Raw genomic sequence first — 18,233 nt, 5'->3', positions numbered from 1 at the left:
TCAGAGCCTATGCCCTTCACCCTAATACCAAACTGCCTCTTTTCTTACTACGAGAATTTCTTTTCTTTTTAAACTGAAGCTGTGTAGAATTATATCAAATGATGTTTTGACATTTGTCAAAATGATTTACTATTTTGTTCCATTACTTTGTTATCATAAAGTAAATTATATTATTTTTCTAATGATGACCATTCTGGAAATACTGGAATGCATCCTATTTAGTTTGGGCCTATAATTTTTTTTAAAAAAACACTGCTATATTCAGTTTGCTAATATTTTACTTAGGATCCTTGACTACATAGTCATAAGTGAAATCGATCTATTTCATTACACTATGCTTAACCCACTTTAGTTCTAATTCTATGCTTGTTTTACAGATTAAATTCAGATGTTTTTGTCCTTTTCTGTGCTATAAAATTATTTTAACTATATGTTATTTGCTCCTATGCTGTATTAAACTTTATGTCTAATAAAAAGCATTCATAAAACTAGTATAGTAACTCAGAGTTAGAACTTTAACAGCCTTTTTAATTTCTGTTGGATTTGTTGGTTTCCTCATATTTTTAATTTTTTTAATTTTTAATTTTTGTGGGTACATTGTAGGTATATATATTTATAGGATATATGAGATATTTTGATACACGCTTACAATGCATAATAATCACATCAGGGTAAATGGAGTATCCATCATCTCAAGCATTTATCCTTTGTGTTAAAACAATCCAATTGTACTCTTAGTTATTTTCAGAAGTACAATAAATTATTGTAGACTGTAGTCACTGTTGTACTAACGAATACTAGATCTTATTCATTCTATCTAACTATATTTTTGTACCCATTAACCATCCCCCCAGCCACCCACTACACTCCCTAGCCTCTGGTAACCATTGCTGTATTATCTTGAGTTCAGTTGTTTTAATTTTTAGCCCCCACAAATAAGTGAGAATGTGTGAAGTTTGTCTTTCTGTGCCTGATGTATTTCACTTAACATAACGATCTCCAGTTCCACCCATGTTGTTGCAAATGACAGGATCTCATTCCTTTTTTATGGCTGAATAGTATTCCATGTGTATATGTACCACATTTTTTTTGTTTGTTTTTTGAGATGGAGTCTCACTCTGTTGCCCAGGCTGGAGTGCAGTGGTGCAATCTCGGCTCACTGCAACCTCTGTCTCCTGGATTCAAGTCATTCTCCTGCCTCAGCCTCCCAGGTAGTTGCGACTACAGGCATGTGCCACCACGCCCAGCTAATTTTTTTGTATTTTTTAGTAGAGATGGGGTTTCACCTTGTTGGTCAGGCTGGTCTCGAATTCCTGACCTCAAATGATCCACTTGAGTCAGGCTTACAAAGTGCTGAGATTACGGGCGTGAGCTACCACGCCCAACCTACATTTTCTTTATCCATTTGTCTGTGGATCTTAGGTTGCTTCCAAACCATGGTTATTGTGAATAATGCTGTAGTAAACATGGGAATGCAGATACCTCTTTGACATACTAATTTGCTTTCTTTTGGGTGTATAACCAGCAGTGGGATTGCTGGATCATATGGTAGATCTATTTTTAGTTTTTCTGAGGAACCTCCAAACTGTTTTCCGTAGTGGTTTTACTAACTTACATTCCCACCAATGGTGTATGAGAGTTGCCTTTTCTCTACATCTTCACCAGCATTTGTTATTGCCTGCGTTTTGGATAAAAGCCATTTTAACTGGGATGAGATGGTATCTTATTGTAGTTTTGATTTGCATTTCTCTGATGATCAGTGATGTTGAGCACTTTTTCATATGCCTGTTTGCTATTTGTGTGTCTTCTTTTAAGAAATATCTATTCAGATTTTTACCCATTTTTAATCAGATTATTGAATTTTTTCCTATAGAGTTGTTTGAGATCCTGGTCATTAATCTCTTGTCAGATGCAGTTTTCTCATACTTCTGCTGCTACTTAAGTCAGTTACTATAGTTTTCCAAGAAAAACTAATTATATTTGGGTCTTTAAATTTATTGATATACAGTCATTTATTCTATTTTCTTAAAATTTTAAAACTTCTTGTGCATATGGGGTGTTAACTTCTTTTTCACTTATTTTATTGCTTACTTGTGTTTTTTTTCTCCTTTGATTTGACCTGCTCAAGGGATTTGCTAATTTTGTTCATCTCCTCAAAGACCAAGTTCTTAGATTTATTTCATCCATTGTCTTTTACCATTTCATTATATTTCTGCTTTTGTCTTTGTTAATGCTTTTTTTTTTTTTTTTTTTTTTTTGAGACAGAGTCTCGCTCTGTCCACCAGGCTGGAGTGCAGTGGCACGATCTTGGCTCACTGCAACCTCTGTCTCTTGGGCTCAAGCACTTCTCCTACCTCAGCCTCCTGAGTAGCTGGGATTACAGGTGTGTGCCACCACACCGGGCTAATTTTTGTATTTTTAGTAGAGATGGGGTTTCACTATGCTGGCCAGGCTGGTCTCGAACTCCTGACCTCAGGTAATCCACCCACTTTGGCCTCCTAAAGTGCTGGGATTACTGGCATGAGCCACCGCGCCCAGACTGTTAATGCATTCTTTTTTCCTTAACCAATAATTCATTTATCCTTTTAGTGGAGAAATTGGTCATCATTTTTCGTAAGTCTAGAACATTTATCTAAGTCTAAGAACATTTTCATTAACCCTCTCCCTAGAACTCCAAACCCATTAAAAGTCGTTCCCCATCTTCCCGTTCTACTATCTTCTGGTAACCACTAATCTACTTTTTCCCTATGGATTTTTCTTCTTCTGGACTTTTTTTTTTTGAGACGGAGTCTCGCCCTGTTGCCCAGACTGGAGTGTAGTGGCACAATCTCCGCTCGCTGCAAGCTCCGCTTGCCGGGTTCACGCCATTCTCCTGCCTCAGCCTCCCAAGTAGCTGGGACTACAGGTGTGCGCCACCATGCCTAGCTAACTTTTGTATTTTTAGTAGAGACGAGGTTTCACCCTGTTGGCCAGGTTGGTCTCAATCTCTTGATCTCATGCTCCACCCACCTCAGCCTTCCAAAGTGCTGGGATTACAGATGTGAGCCACTGCGCCCAGCCTGGACTTTTTATATAGACTCATACCATATGAGGTCTTCTATGTCTGGCTTATTTCACTTAACACAGCCCTTTCAAGGTTCATTCATGTTGTGGCATATATTCCTTTTTATGGCTGCATGATATTTTATTGTATGGCTGTACTACATACTGTTTATCCACTCATTAGTTGATGGATATTTGGGTTGTTTTTACTTTTTGGCTATTATCAGTAGTGCTGCTGTGAACATTCATGTACAAGTTTTTGTTTGGACATATGGTTTTGTTTGAGTATATGCTTAGAAGTGGAATTAATGGGTTACATGGCAACTGTGTTTAACTTTTTGAGGAACTACCAGTGCCAGACTATTTTCCAAAGTAGCTGCATCATTTTATATTCCCAGCAGCAGTATATGAGGGCTCCAGGTTTTCCATACCATTGGCAACACTTATTGTCCCTCTTTTTTTCCTTGCCCATTGCATTGTCTTGGCATCCTTGTCAAAAATCAGTGGACCATAAATATAAGGGTTTGTTTCTAGACTCTCAATTCTGTTTTGATGATATATATGTGTATATGGCAGTACCACATAGTCTTGATTACTTAGTTATAGTAACTTTCGAAATCAGAAGTGAGTGTTCCATTTAAGATTGTTTTGGGTATTGTGGGTCTCTTACATTTTCAAATGGATTTTAGGATTAGCTTGTCAATTTCTGCAAAAAAAAACAAAAACAAAAACACATCTACTATTTTTTTAGAAATTGTGTTGAATCTGTAGATCAATTTCAAGAATATTGCTTTGTTAACAGTATTAAGTATTCCAATCAGTGATGAACACAGGATGTCTTTGCTGTTGTCTCTATTTTCTTTCAAGAATGTGTGGTAGTTTTCAGTGGACAAGTCTCACATTTCTTTTGTTAAATAAATTCCTAAGTATTTTAATTGTATTTTATGCTATTAAAAATGAAATTGTTTTCTTAACTTCATTCTCACATTGTCTGCTAGTGCAGAGAAATACAATAAGTTATTTTGTCTTATATCCTGCAACCGTGCTAAACCTGTTTATTACCTATTAATGAATTTATTTTTATTTTTATTCTTTTTTACAATTTTATTTTTATTCTTTTTTTAAAATGTATTTTTAAAAGAGATTTATTTAACTCACAGTTCTGCAGGCTGAATTCAAGGGCAGGGCCCTGCCTTCTGGCAATAGCATTCTTGCTTCCTTATTTTTATTGTCTTCCTAGCTTTTGAATCTATGCATATTAGGTCATATAGTCCCTTTTTTCCCTAATTAATTCATTTTAAGGCCGTACATTTTCTTTTCACTACTGGTTTGGCCACAGACATTTTGATTTCAAGTACCATAATTGTAATTTGTTCCTAACTCAGCATTGATTTTTCTTTTTAATCCAATAATACTTTATAATTTCCAAATGTTTGACGGGTTATATATTTGTTAATAGTTTAACTGCATTGAAATTTGTATGATTTTTCTTAAGAGCTCACAGATAATCTTTTAAGTTAAGATTTTACGGGCGGTGTGCGGTGGCCCATGCCTGTAATTCCAGCACTTTGGGAGGCCGCGGCAGGTGGATCACCTGAGTTAAGGTGTTCGAGACCCAGCCTGGCAAACATGACAAAACCCCGTCTCTACTAAAAATACAAAAATTAGCTGGGCATGGTGGCGAGTGCCTGTAATCTGAGCTACTCGGGAGGCTGAGGCAGGAGAATTGCTTGAACCCAGGAGGTGGAGGTTGTAGTGAGCCAAGATCGCTCCATTGCACTCCAGCCTGGGCAACAAGAGCAAGACTCCATCTGGGGAAAAAAAAAAAAAAAAGATTCTGCTCTACAAGCAACAAGATGGGAATGTTTTATGACAAAAGTCTAAACCAGTTGGGGCTACAGAATGTTGTTTATTTTTAGACAGTAGAGAGAACAGCTTCCATGCAAGGTAAGATTAAAACTTTTTCTGACAGACTAAATAGTGAGTTTTGTGCTGTTGTAGCCTATTCAGAGGTGTTCTTAAATGTCTTTGCAGCCACAAATAAGAAGAGTAATTCGCCCAAGCCAGGTCGATCCAGTGTAGCAGGTAGTCTATCACTTCGAAGAGCAGTGGACCCTGGAGAAAATAGTCGTTCAAAGGGAGACTGTCAGACTCTGTCTGAAGGTAAATTTGAGGGATTCAGAATGTACTTTTAGTGGGGTAGATATTTATTACCTGAAATTGATGTTATCGTGGAGCTTTAGATCTTGAAGGGTACCAAAAATGCTAAAGTTGGATTTGAAAGTTTCTTTTTTTGAAGCAGGGTCTCACTTTGTCACCCAGGCTGGAGTGCAGTGGTGCGATCTTGGCTCACCGTGGCCTCGACCGGTGGTTTAAGAGATCCTCCTGCCTCAGCCCCACCAAGTAGCTGGGACTACAGGTGTGCACCACTACGCCTAGCTAATTTTTGTATTTTTTGTAGAGACAGGTTGCCCAGGCTGGTCTTAAACTCCTGAGCTCAAGCAATCCGCCTGCCTCAACCTCCCAAAGTGCTAGGATTACAGGAATGAGCCCCACCACACCTGGCTGGAAAGTTTCTTGATCTCACAACAGAACAGACCCTTAACAAAATGCAGCCATTAGACTATGTATTCTAAACACCTTAATTTTATTTATTCTTTATTTTTGTTGTTTTCCTGAGACAGAGTCTTGCTCTGTTTTCCAGGCTAGGGATGCAGTGGTGCAATCATAGCTCACTGTAGCCTTGACCTCCCAGACAAAAGTGATCCTTCCACCTCAGCCTCCCAAGTAGCTGGGACCACAGACCCAGACACGTGCAGCCATACCTGGCTTTTTTTTTTTTTTTTTTTTGCCAAGACAGGGTTTTGCTACATTGTCCAGGCTGCTCTTGAACTTTTGGGCTCAAACAATCTTCCTGTCTCAGCCTCCCAAAGTATAAAATTACAGGTGTGAGCCACAACACTTGGCCTGGACTCCTTAATTTTAAATGCTTGGCATAAAAAACAAGGGATATGTTTCAAAATTATTTTTGAAGTTTTTTTTTTTTTTTTTGAGATGGAGTTTTTTGCTCTTGTTGCCCAGGCTGGAGTGCAATGGTGCGATCTCGGGTCACCGCAACCTCCGTCCGCCGTGTTCAAGTGATTCTCCTGCCTCAGTCTCCCGAGTAACTGGGACTACAAGTGCACGCCACCACGCCTGGCTAATTTTTGTATTTGTAGTAGAGATGGGGTTTCGCCACATTGGCCAGGCTGGTCTTGAATTCCTGACCTCAGGTGATCCATCCGCCTTAGCCTCCCAGAGTGCCAGGATTACAGGCATGAGCCACCACGCCTGGCCTATTTTTGAAGTTTTTATGTAGTTTTAAAATGATATATATAGTGAGATTTTCTAATGTAACTGAGAGAGACCTTTCATGTTTATTTGCCTTTTTTCTGATTATCCCTCCTTTTATTTTATTTTATTTTATTTTTTGGAGACAGAGTCTTGCTCTGTTGTCCAGGCTGGAGTGTAGCACAATCTCAGCTCACTGCAACCTCCGCCTCCCAGGTTCAAGTGATCCTTGTGTTTCAACCTCCCAAGTAGCTGGGATTACAGGTGCACACCACCATGCCCAGCTAATTTTTGTATTCCGTCTTCCTTTTTTTGAAGGCTCCCCAGGAAGCTCTCAGTCTGGGAGCAGGCACAGTTCTCCCCGAGCCTTGATACATGGCAGTATCGGTGATATTCTGCCAAAAACTGAAGACCGGCAGTGTAAAGCTTTGGATTCAGATGCTGTTGTGGTTGCAGTTTTCAGTGGCTTGCCTGCTGTTGAGAAAAGGAGGAAAATGGTCACCTTGGGGTAAATTAAGTTGTTTTGTATATGTAATGGTATAATAGCTAATAGCTTTGTTTGGAACTTTAAGTATGCATCATGATGAACAAATTAATTTGTACCTTGTTAATTTTTTAGTGGACAGAAAATACATTTATTGCACTAAATTTTAACTTTTTTTATTTTTTTTATTTTTTTTAACAGAGCCTCGCTCTGTCACCCAGGCTGGAGTGCAGTGGCGTGATCTTAGCTCTCTGCAACCTCTGCCTCCCGGGTTTAAGTGATTCTCCTGCCTCAGCCTCCCAAGTAGCTGGGATTACAGGTGCCCGCCACCACACCCTGCTAATTTTTGTATTTTTAGTAGAGACGAGGTTTTGCCATGTTGGCCAGGCTGGTCTTGAACTCCTGAGACCTCAAGTGATATGCCCACCTCAGCCTCCCAGAGTGTTGGGATTACAGGCGTGAGCCACTGCACCTGGCCTAAATTTTAACTTTTTAAAGTATCAGAGATTTTACTTTTTTTTTTTTAATGGGATGAGATACTACTTTTTTTTTTTTTGAGATGGAGTCTCGCTCTGTCGCCCAGGCTGGAGTGCAGTGGCATGATCTCAGCTCACTGCACGCTCCGCCTCCCAGGTTCATGCCATTCTCCTACCTCAGCCTCTCCAAGTAGCCGGGACTACAGGCGCCCACCACCATGCCCAGCTGATTTTTTTTTTTTTTTTTTGTATTTTTAGTAGAGATGGGGTTTCACCATGGTCTCAAGAGATAGTACTTTTTTTAATGGGATGAGATCGTACCGGAAGTTTAGTTTAAATATGTTAGAGCTCATTTTCACAGTTAAAGAGCTCATTTTCACAATGATACGTAACCTTATCTGAACTCTGCCTTGTAAATTTGTATGTGTTGGCGGTAGGGGGGCGGTCAGCCTTTTTTTTTTTTTTCAGTCTATCCTACACTTGTCAAAGATGTTAGTGTTGGGCTATATTATGTGTCACAGGCATTTATATATATTTTGTATGAAACAAAGCACTTACAGCAACTTTAACACTGCTTTTCTGCTTTTATCTCATCTTTATTCTCTCCTCTTATCAAAGTATCCTCAAAACTTATAGTTGGAATTTCCCAAAAAGATATATAGTAGTTAACACGTTTATCTCTCCCCTAAGGAGACATAAACTCAAATCCCCGGCATGGCAATTAAACTTCCATCTATTCAAAAGATAGAGTGATTATGGATATTGGCTATGGATGTGGCAGATGATTAGCCATTAATATCCATCTGCTTATCTATTTTATGGATATTAAACCTATTTCTAAATTTAAACAATGAAATAGTTCTATTTTGGAGACCCTGAAAAGAATTTTACCTAAATTGGAGAAAGATGAACATCCTTTAATTTTACTTAATTTTATATAGTCAAGGTCTGGCTCATTACCAAAACTACAAGATCAGCTAGCTGATGGTTTAGCTTTCTGGCTCAAGTTTCAGTAGTAGAAAGGTGTTAAAATCACTGGAGATTATCTTGTCTTCCCTACCTACTATCTAGCCTGATGTTTTATACATTTCTTCGAATTAAAGTGCAACTAGCTCTTATATTTTATTTGCTATGGAGATATTTTTATCTGCCTTTAGTCACCACAATTAAATATACATGAACTTAGTTTTTTTTTTTCTAGAGTGTAAAATCCTGTGCAAGTGTCTGCAGCTTGATCCTCATTTTGCAGTTGATTTTATCTGCCAGCCTGGTTCATGTAGGTGCTGTCCAGCTCATGTCTTTTTTTTTCCTGCCTGATTTAAAGTAGTGTAAGCAAAAAGTTTAAATACTAATGAAAGGCTGGGCACAGTGGCACACACCTGTAATCCCAGCACTTTGGAGGCTGAGGTGGGAGGATGGCCTGAGCCCAGGAGTTTGAGAACACCCTAGGCAACATAGCAAGACCTTGCCTCTGTTTATTTTTTAAATAAAAATAAATATTAAATACTAATGATAAGTGTTTCAAAATGAAAGGAAAAAAAAAAAGTGAAAAATTTCCCATCCTTAACTCCCATGACCTAGTTTTCCAACCTCCTGCCCACACATATTCATGCTGTTCTTAATTTTTCATGTGTGCTGTGTCTTCTCAGTTTTTGTGTATATTTAAGGAACTGTGACTATGTAGCTTTTTTAATACAGAAGATGTACTTTATTTTCTCATTCAATAATATCTCTCAGGCCAGGCACGGTGGCTCACACCTGTAACCCCAGCACTTTGGGAGGCTGAGGTGGGCAGATCACTTGAGGTCAGGAGTTCGAGCCAGCCTGGCCATCATGGTGAAACACTGTCTCTACTAAAAACAAAGTACAAAAATTTCCGGGCGTGGTGCTGGACACCTGTAATCCCAGCTACTTGGGAGGCTGAGGCAGGAGAATCACTTGAACCCAGGAGGCAGCGGTTGCAGTGAGCTGAGATCACATCACTACACTCTAGCCTGGGTGACAGAGTGAGACTCTATCTCAAATAATAGCAATAATAATATATCTCAAAAGTCTTTCCCTATTAGAACATATTATTTAAAACTTCTATTTGTATTTATAAGTTAAAATTTTATTGAGCTAATTATAGGTTCACATTCAGTTGTAAGAAATAATGCAGAGAGATCCTGTGTACTTTTCTCCCCTAATGATAACATTTTGCATAACTGTAGTACAATATCACAACCAGGATACCAACATTGATGTAATCCACCATTTCATAACTTTTTTTGTGAATATTTAGTGAAAAAAAAAATTGTTTTTTTTTTTGAGACAGAGTCTCACTCTGTTGCCCAGGCTGGAGTGCAGTGGTGCAACCTCGGCTCACTGCAACCTCCACGTCCCGGGTTCAAGAAATTCTCTGCCTCAGCCTCCCGAGTAGCTGGGATTACAGGCGCCCACGACCATACCCGGCTAATTTTTGTATTTTTAGTGGAAATGGGGTTTCACCATCTTGGCCAGGCTGGTCTTGAACTCCTACCTCAGGTGATCCACCCGCCTTGGCCTCCCAAAGTGCTGGGATTACAGGCATAAGCCACTGTGCCAGGACCTTAGTGAAATATTTTCAGATAAAATTTGAAATTTAGTATTAAGCACCAGAGCACGTACCCTACTTAGTTTGGTGCTCAGTTCAAAAAGAAAATATAGATTATTGTGTCACTAGTTATATAGAAATATCAAGTTGTTTTCTTCTTTGAGGGCTAATGCTAAAGGAGGTCATCTGGAAGGACTGCAGATGACTGATTTGGAAAATAATTCTGAAACTGGAGAGTTACAGCCTGTACTACCTGAAGGAGCTTCAGCTGCCCCTGAAGAAGGTAAGGAATGATAAACTTATAAGTAAGCAGGAAATGAGAATTCTGTCCCTTTTTTGGTGGTGGGTGGTGGGTGGTGGTGGTGGTGGTGGTGCTGCTGCTGCTGCTGCTGCTGTTGGTAGTGATAGGGATAGGGAGTGGTTGGTTTAATGGAAATGTTACTGAGATCTGCTATTCGACATGCTTGATCTGAACACAACATTCCTTGTGCCACTGAATTTGATTTGCTAAGATACCAAATACAGAGGAAGGCAAAATGGGTAAGTTACTATATAAAAGGACAGGCCTTACTAGAACAGGCATTTGTATGGGGAAAAAATCTGCATATAGTTCATCTGTTCGGTCAATAAATATGTTAAGGCACCTACATACCAGGCATCGAATTTTTGCTAGATTTATTAATACAAAGTTGAATTAGATATGTTCACAATCTAATGGGGAAGATATGCCCTAGAACAACTAATTAGAATAGTAAATGTTAAGTATTTTTTAAAGTCAGTCTTAATTAGTGTCTGTAGATTGCTTTTTTCTTCTTAAAGAAGCATTCCAAGTTTTGACCATTTTTTAAATCCTGTATGATGACTGACTTCAGCTTGTTCTCAGCTGTACTTTCTAGTGTTTCTTTTGCATGTTCATCCAAGTTCATTATTGTTTATCTAAAAGCATAGAAGACATTTTGCAATTTGGGGCAACAGAGGTGCTTAGAACAAGGCTATGTGTATTGCCCTTGCTGTGTCCTTTATAAATTGGTAGAAAAGAATGTCAACTCTCTTAATGATATTTGGCCTTGTAATTTTTTCATTTCTTAGTGAAACTCCACCACCTTCCACCTCTGCACTCATTTGAATTTCAATGATTGATGAATTGTAGCTCAAAGCATACATACAGGTGCCAGCATCTACTCAGCTGCCCTAAGAAGAGGGTGTGTAGGTGGTGGCATTTTCAGGTTTCTCAGTTAAAGAACACTAAACATTTTGGTTTTCTTAATTGGTGCTTCTGTAATGGGCAGCATTATTTCAGTAGAAGAGATTAAATAGAAAAGATTTTTGTAAATGATGTGTTTATTGTTAAAACATCAAGAAAGAAATATTATGATTGAAGATCTTTATAGAATGGGCCTGTGGCGAATACTTTCTTTTTCTGTTTTTTTTTTTTTTTTTTTTTTTTTTTCCCGAGACGGAGTCTAGCTCTGTTGCCCAGGCTGGAGTGCAGTGGCACAGTCTTGGCTCACTGCAGCCTCCAACTCCCGGGTTCAAGCAATTCTCCTGCCTCAGCCTCTGCATAGCTGGGATTACAGGCGCTTGCCAACACATCTGGCTAATTTTTGTATTTTTAGTAAGAGACGGGATTTCACTGTGTTGGCCAGGCTGGTCTTGAACTCCTGACCTCGTGAACCACTCGCCTCAGCCTCCCAAAGTGCTAGGATTACAGGCGTGAGCCACCAAGGCCGGCCGGGGAATAGTTACTTTCTATGTGTCTCCATACATACTGGATTGTAGTAGCTTAAATTACTACAGAATATGCTGGAATTACAAGCTCATTTTTCTTCCACCAAGCGCAGTGGCTCATGCCTGTAATCCCAGTACTTTGGGAGGCTGAGGCAGGCGGATCACTTGAAGTCAGGAGTTTGAGACCAGCCTGGCAAACATAGTGACACCTCATCTCTACTAAATATAGAAAAATTAGCCAGATGTGGTAGCAGACACCTGTAATCCCAGCTACTTGGGAGGCTGAGGCAGGAGAATTGCTTGAACCGGGAGGCAGAGGTTGCAGTGAGCTGAGATCATGCCACTGCACTCCAGCCTGGACGACAGAGTGAGACTCTATTTCAAATGACAGTAATAACAAGCTCATTTTTTTCATGCAACATTTATGAAATGCTTCTAATTTACCGGATGTTGCATTTGATGCCAGTGATAAAATTCCTGAACTTACTATCTAGTTCAGACTTTCTCCACCTTCGCACCATTGCCATTTAGGCCACATAATTCTTTATTTTACAGGGACTGTTCTCTGCACTGTGGAATGTTTAGCAGCATCCTCAGCTGTTAACCACTAGATACCAGTAGTGTTTCCCTCCGGTTACAACAACCAAAAATGTCTCTAGTCATTGCCAGATGTTTCCTGGGAGGCAAAATCATCCCCAGTCAAGAACCAATAGTTGAACTAAATAATTCTCAACCAGAGGTGACCACTCCTTGAGAATCACTTGCCAGAGTGGGCCACAGTTATTAATAGAAATAAGTTGTAGCTCTCAGGTATGCTAGGTATGTGTGGTGGTATTGGTAGGAGGGCGGCAAGGAGAGCAGTTGAAAACCAATTGTTAGGTGTCAGGGGAGACTAATAGCCAGTTGTAATATAGGACGATGAGTGCTGTGATAAGGTTTATAGGCAGCTCAAAAATGAGATATGTAATAAAAATAATAGTAATACTAAGTTCTTACTGTGTTAAAGACTTTACCAGTATTCTGTTATTCTCAGAATAACTCTACATGGTAGTTGCTTTTGTTAACCTAGTTTTACAGGTGAGTAAGCTGAGGCCTGGAGATGTAATTTACCTTACCCAAAGTCACAGGGTTAGAAATTGGAAGGCCAGGGCCGGGTGCAGTGGCTCATGCCTGTAGTCCCAACACTTTGGGAGGCCAAGGAGGGTGGATCACCTGAGTTCAGAAGTTCAAGACCAGCCTGGTCAACATGGTGAAACCCCATCTTTACTAAATATACAAAAATTAGCCGAGTATGGTGGCGGGCACCTGTAATCCCATCTACTTGGGAGGCTGAGGCAGGAGAATTGCTTGAACCCAGGAGGCGGAGGTTACAGTGAGCTGAGATCGCACCATTGCGCTCCAGCCTGGGCAACAAGAGTGAAACTTCGTCTCAAAAAGAAAAGAAAAGAAAAGAAATTGGAAGGTTGGGCATGTTGGCTAATGCCTGTAATCCCAGCACTTTGGGAAGGCCGAGGTGGGCAGATCACCTGAGGTCAGGAGTTTGAGACCAGCCTGGCCAACATGGTGAAACCCCATCTCTACTAAAAATAGAAAAATCAGCCAAGCATGGTGGCACACTCCTATAATCCCAGCTACTCAAGAGGCTGAGGCAGGAGAATCACTTAAACCAAGGAGGCAGAGGTTGCAATGAGCTGAGATTGTGGCCATTGCACTCCAGCCTGGGTGACAGAGCGAGACTCTGTCTCAAAAAAAAGAAGAAAAAAAAGAACTTGGAAGAGCTAGAATTTGAACCTAGAGCCAGTGCTCTTAACTGTCGCCTCTCTCTGCTAACCTAGTCCCTAATCCACCCTTGGAAAGATCATCCTAAGGGATGAGTAGGAGTTAGCCAGATGAAGACTGGTGAAAGGCCAGAAGGGAGACAGACAGAGGCCAGATCATGAAGAGTTACGTGGAATGTCCCAGCTAGAATTTGAACTTTGTCATTTGAATAGGATCTAAGTTAGAAGTGACACTTTAACATTTCTACTCTAGCTGCATTGTGGAGAATGGATTTGGGGGTGGGAATAGCATATGTGGAACTAGAGGCAGGAAAATTGGTAAGAAGCATGGTTAGGTGAAATGATTTGGGCTTCTTTATTTTTAATTTTTTATAGAGACTTGGTCTTGCTGTATGCTCAGACTGGTCTTAAACTCCTGGGCTCAAATGATCCTTCTGCCTCAGCTTCCCAAAGTGCTGGGTTACAGACATGAGCCACCACACCCGGCCGCCTGATTTGGACTTAATTTCAGCCTCCAATTTATCAATTTACATTATCTCAGCACTAATTTTTATATATAAAATGGCTGCTCAGCACAGAAAACACTGGAACTTTTTGACACCAGTTTCATTTCTTATTTAAAGCTAATTGACGGCTTCTCCTAAACTGAAGAAAGGCATTTGCTTGGCCATAGTGAAGATCGGTACATTTTCCACGTCTTTGAAAGAATGGAGTTATTCATGTAGGATTTAGAGTTAAATGGTCAGTGTTATTCAGTAACACATTTTATCTTTATATATGGGGTGTTGTGCTATAAATAGCACCTAGAACTCAATAAGAAAAATTGCTGTGAATGTGCAAATCAACAGGGACACAGAAGTACACCCTTGTAATTTGTTGGTATCTGAACAGCTTGTTTACCTCCAGAGTCCCAGGATAGACTGTGAGAAGGAGACTAACTGATGAGGCTGAGAGAAGGTAGTACAGGAGACAAAGGAAGCCCTGTGCCTCCTGTAATCAGCTTTGTTTCTCGAGGAGAATGCGGCCTTGCTCACTGTTGCCAGTATTATTCTATCATCAGCAAGAGCAAGTTCTCAGGAAACCCTTATATACCTATAAGCCTTAGTAGACAGTTGAATGGATTTGTCTTGTATCCATGCTTAGGAAAAACAAGACTCTTTATTTTAGCTGAATACAAAAAGAAGACATTCGGTGTCATATCACTGTGGGGTTCTCTCTCTTTCTCAAAGAGAAGGTTGTCTGGAGGACTTTAAGGCATTGTTTGTGGTACTGGCTGGGAATTTGGGACTACTAAAGTGTCTCTTAATTGCTCTTAAGCATCAGTTTAAAAATAACTTTTTTCTTAGATATGAACATAAATAGGCCTTTTCCTTTTTACTGGAACCATATGGGACAACCTTTGGTTGTATTAGTCTCTGGTTTAATGATCTGATGCTGAAAAGGTTGACTTATTTTTTCTTTCAATTGATGACCTGCACAACTGTAGGTAGGCCAGTTTATTTCTTGTTCTTTGTAAAACTAAAGGCTTTGCTCTCTGACTTCTTGCTGAAGTAGCACAAACCCCCTTCAGTTAAATCAGGGGTACTCAAAACACCATCTGGGGAAAAGCCTTGGCATGCCTGTTAAAAACCTTGCTGGTGGCCTCTTTAAGAGGAATACAAAGTCTGATGGCCTGCCATTGCTGATCATTTAGGGTAATTATTAAGATGCCTTTAACAAAATTCATCGAAAAATTAACTGACTTGAACAAAAAGGAAAATTAACTCTTTTACATTAACAAATCTCTCAATAAGAAGGTACACCTGTGGTAGAGCAGTTTCAGGATTAGAAAATTTAGCTGCTCAGTGTCATCAGGAACGTGTGTGTGTGTGTGTGTGTGTGTGTGTGTGTGTGTGTGTGTGTGTTGGAGGGTGGGGGTGGGGTGGTGTGTGTGTGTGTGTGTGTGTGTGTGTGTGTGTGTGTGTGTGTTGGAGGGTGGGGGTGGGGTTGTTTTATCTTTTGCCCTGCTATTCTGAGTGAGAGGCTTAGCTCTTCTCAGGGCGGTAAGATGTTTGCTGCAGTTCTAGACATCAGAGTCAGAACAGCATCCTGGGAGTGGAAGAGGATTGATTTATTCTATATATCTCCAGCATCAACCTTTCTCTAAGCACCTCAACAACTTCCTCTTCTATCTCGTCAGCCACTGTCAAGGAAAATTGGCCAAGTCCAGTTATTTATTTATTTATTTATTTTTTGGAGACAGAGTCTTGCTCTGTTGCCCAGGCTGGAGTGCAGTGGTGCAATCTTGACTCACTGTTACCTCCACCTCCCAGGTTCAAGCGATTCTCCTGCCTCAGCCTCCCAAGTAGCTGGGATTATAGGCGTCTGCTGCCATGCCCGGCTAATTTTTGTATTTTTAGTAGAGACGGGGTTTTGCCATGTTAGCCATGCTGGTCTCGAACTCCTGACCTCGGGCAATCTGCCTGCCTTGGCCACCCAAAGTGCTGGGATTATAGGCATGAGCCACCGTGCACCCAGCCAGCCAAGTCCAGTTAGTTGGTCTCCCTCACCAACTCGTTCCACATGGATATATGGTAAGGGAAAATACCTGAACAATATCAGGGTCCTCTTCGAAAGGAGAAAGGCAGATAAATTGTTGGTGACTAGAATACAAAGTGTCATCTGTACCAGGTGGTTAATGTATTTTCCATAGCATCTGAAATTCGAGCAACTTGATTTAAGGGAGTTATAACTCAAGTTAGCTTTACTGAGCACATACATAGTAGGTGCTCAAAAAATATGGTAGATGATTGACAGAGTAATAAGATGCAGATTTCTTTTGCATTAACAATCTCTGAAGCTCCTTACAATTAATAGTATCTTGTAATTGCTATCATTGACGTCCAGCCATTTGTCTTTTTCTTTACATTCACAAAGGTAGGAAACTTCCAGATCTTAGTGCTTGATAAAAGACCAGGCGTTTTCATGCAGGAATTTCTTCCTAGCATTTCTTGGGAAATGTGTGTTTTTTTTGAATTCTGAAAAAAATTAGTCAAGAAGTTTAACAAATGGAAAACATTATTCTAATTGTCTTATTAGAATTAATTTTAACAACACAGAAACATTACTGATTTGAAGGAATCTACTTAGGGCAAGTTGAAAGTAAAAACTGGAAATACTGATACCTCGAATCAAAGGTTAAGGTCAACAGGAGCTCCTTGGAAAGAAGTGATTACAAATCAGTCCTCATTATAAATATCGCCATTTTATGTGTGTTCATGGCCCTGTCTGCTGCTAAGTAAATAATAATGAGTTTACACATGGTATACTTAATAAAAATTGAGTGGTGTTCCAAGAAAGATTTTGAAGCAAAATCCTTATATTGGCATTTTTATTAACATGTGATTCTGCATAGTACTGTAAACCTTGCTGAGTTCTAAACGTTACATTGTTCACATACTACCCAGTAATACCCACATGCAGTCTAGCATTTGAATATTCACTATAGGCCTCAGCTCTTACAAATACTAATTAAATGATTTTTTTTAAAGATACACATGTAGGCTGGATGTGGTGGCTCACACCTATAATCCCAGCACTTTGGGAGGCCGAAGCGGGTGGATCACAAGGTCAGGAGTTCGAGACCAGCTTGGCCAATATGGTGAAACACATCTCTACTAAAAATACAAAAAAATTAGCTGGGTGTGGTGGCACATGCCTGTAATCCCAGCTACTCGGGAGGCTGAGACAGGAGAATTGCTTGAACCTGGGAGGTGGAGGTTGCAGTAGGCCGAGATCACGCAGTGGCACGCCAGCCTGGGTGACAGAGTGAGACGTCGTCTCAAAAAAAAAAGATACATGTAATGAATAGAGTTTGAAAAATGTATTTAATAACTTTTTTAAAAGAATAATGTAGATTTGGGGAATTCCAGAGAATTCCAATTCATTGTTTTTGAATCCTGAAGGTTGGTATTTGTCGGGAATTCAGAAACACTACTAATAAGAGGTCAAATTTGTGCCTTGAAGTTCAACTCAGTGTGTTTTAGTGTTTTCAGCAACAGTTCCATGAAGGGCCACAAGGTGGAGGTGGTGCTTCACAGAACTAGCTAGTTTTGGCCTCTTTAATGGTCTCTGCTCTTTTTCTTTTTCCCCTACTTCATAAAATTGTTGTAAACTCTTCACTCTTTTAGAACAGGAAAGTTTGTTTTTTTGTTTTGTTTTGTTTTGTTTTTTGTCTTTGCTGAAGATGGAGACCATTTTATAAATATTTAAGGCTGAAATAATGCTAACCAAACTCTTCTTGAAAACAGAAAAGGAAGAGTGTACCATTGAAGCCATGTGGGGCCACAGTTGCCTTTGTTGGAAGCTTTTTTAACTAGAGCAGATTTTATTTCTTTAAGAGTTAAAATACCCATCGATTTTTTCCTTGAGTAACCTTTGGTAGTTTGTACCTAGGAAAGAATTTGCTCATTTCATCTGTTTTTGGTTTCATGAGCATACAGTTACTTATAGCATTTTATTATATTTTACTGTTTATAGAATCTGTAGTTGATGTCCTCTTTCATTCCTGATATTGGAAATTTTGTTTGCTCTCTTTTTGTTAGTGAGTCTACCTAGAGGCTTTTTTAACTTTATCGATCTTTTCAAAGAAACACCATTTTGTTTCATTGTGGTTTTTTGTTTTTCTGCTGATTTTATTATGTTTTTTATTATTTCCTTCCTTTTACTTGCTTTGAGTTTAATTTCCTTTTTCTAGTTTCTTAAAGTAGTAGTTTAGATTATTGATTTGAGATATTTTCTCTTCTAATATAAACACTTAATGGCATACCTTTCCTTTTAAGCAC

General features: G+C 39.6%; 1 protein-coding gene across 48 annotated transcripts in view; it reads left to right on the top strand.

Moving 5' to 3' along the window:
- The window catches only part of TRIM37 (tripartite motif containing 37), a 123,924-nt gene that overhangs the window by 84,097 nt on the left and 21,594 nt on the right, over window positions 1-18,233 (top strand). For 30 of the 48 annotated variants that reach the window (XM_009432939.5, XM_063799044.1, XM_003315644.6 and 27 more), the window contains 3 exons: window positions 5,077-5,205; window positions 6,691-6,880; window positions 10,069-10,187. In XM_009432939.5, coding sequence (XP_009431214.1) covers window positions 5,077-5,205; window positions 6,691-6,880; window positions 10,069-10,187 — 438 coding nt within the window. The remainder of the gene's footprint in view (window positions 1-5,076; window positions 5,206-6,690; window positions 6,881-10,068; window positions 10,188-18,233) is intronic. The other 18 variants (XM_063799049.1, XM_054670507.2, XM_063799047.1 and 15 more) reach the window with 2 other exon arrangements.

Source organism: Pan troglodytes, chromosome 19, assembly GCF_028858775.2.
Source record: "Pan troglodytes isolate AG18354 chromosome 19, NHGRI_mPanTro3-v2.0_pri, whole genome shotgun sequence".
Lineage (NCBI taxonomy): Eukaryota > Metazoa > Chordata > Mammalia > Primates > Hominidae > Pan > Pan troglodytes.
Note: the sequence above shows the minus strand (reverse complement) of the source record. Positions and strands in the feature narration are given on the sequence as shown.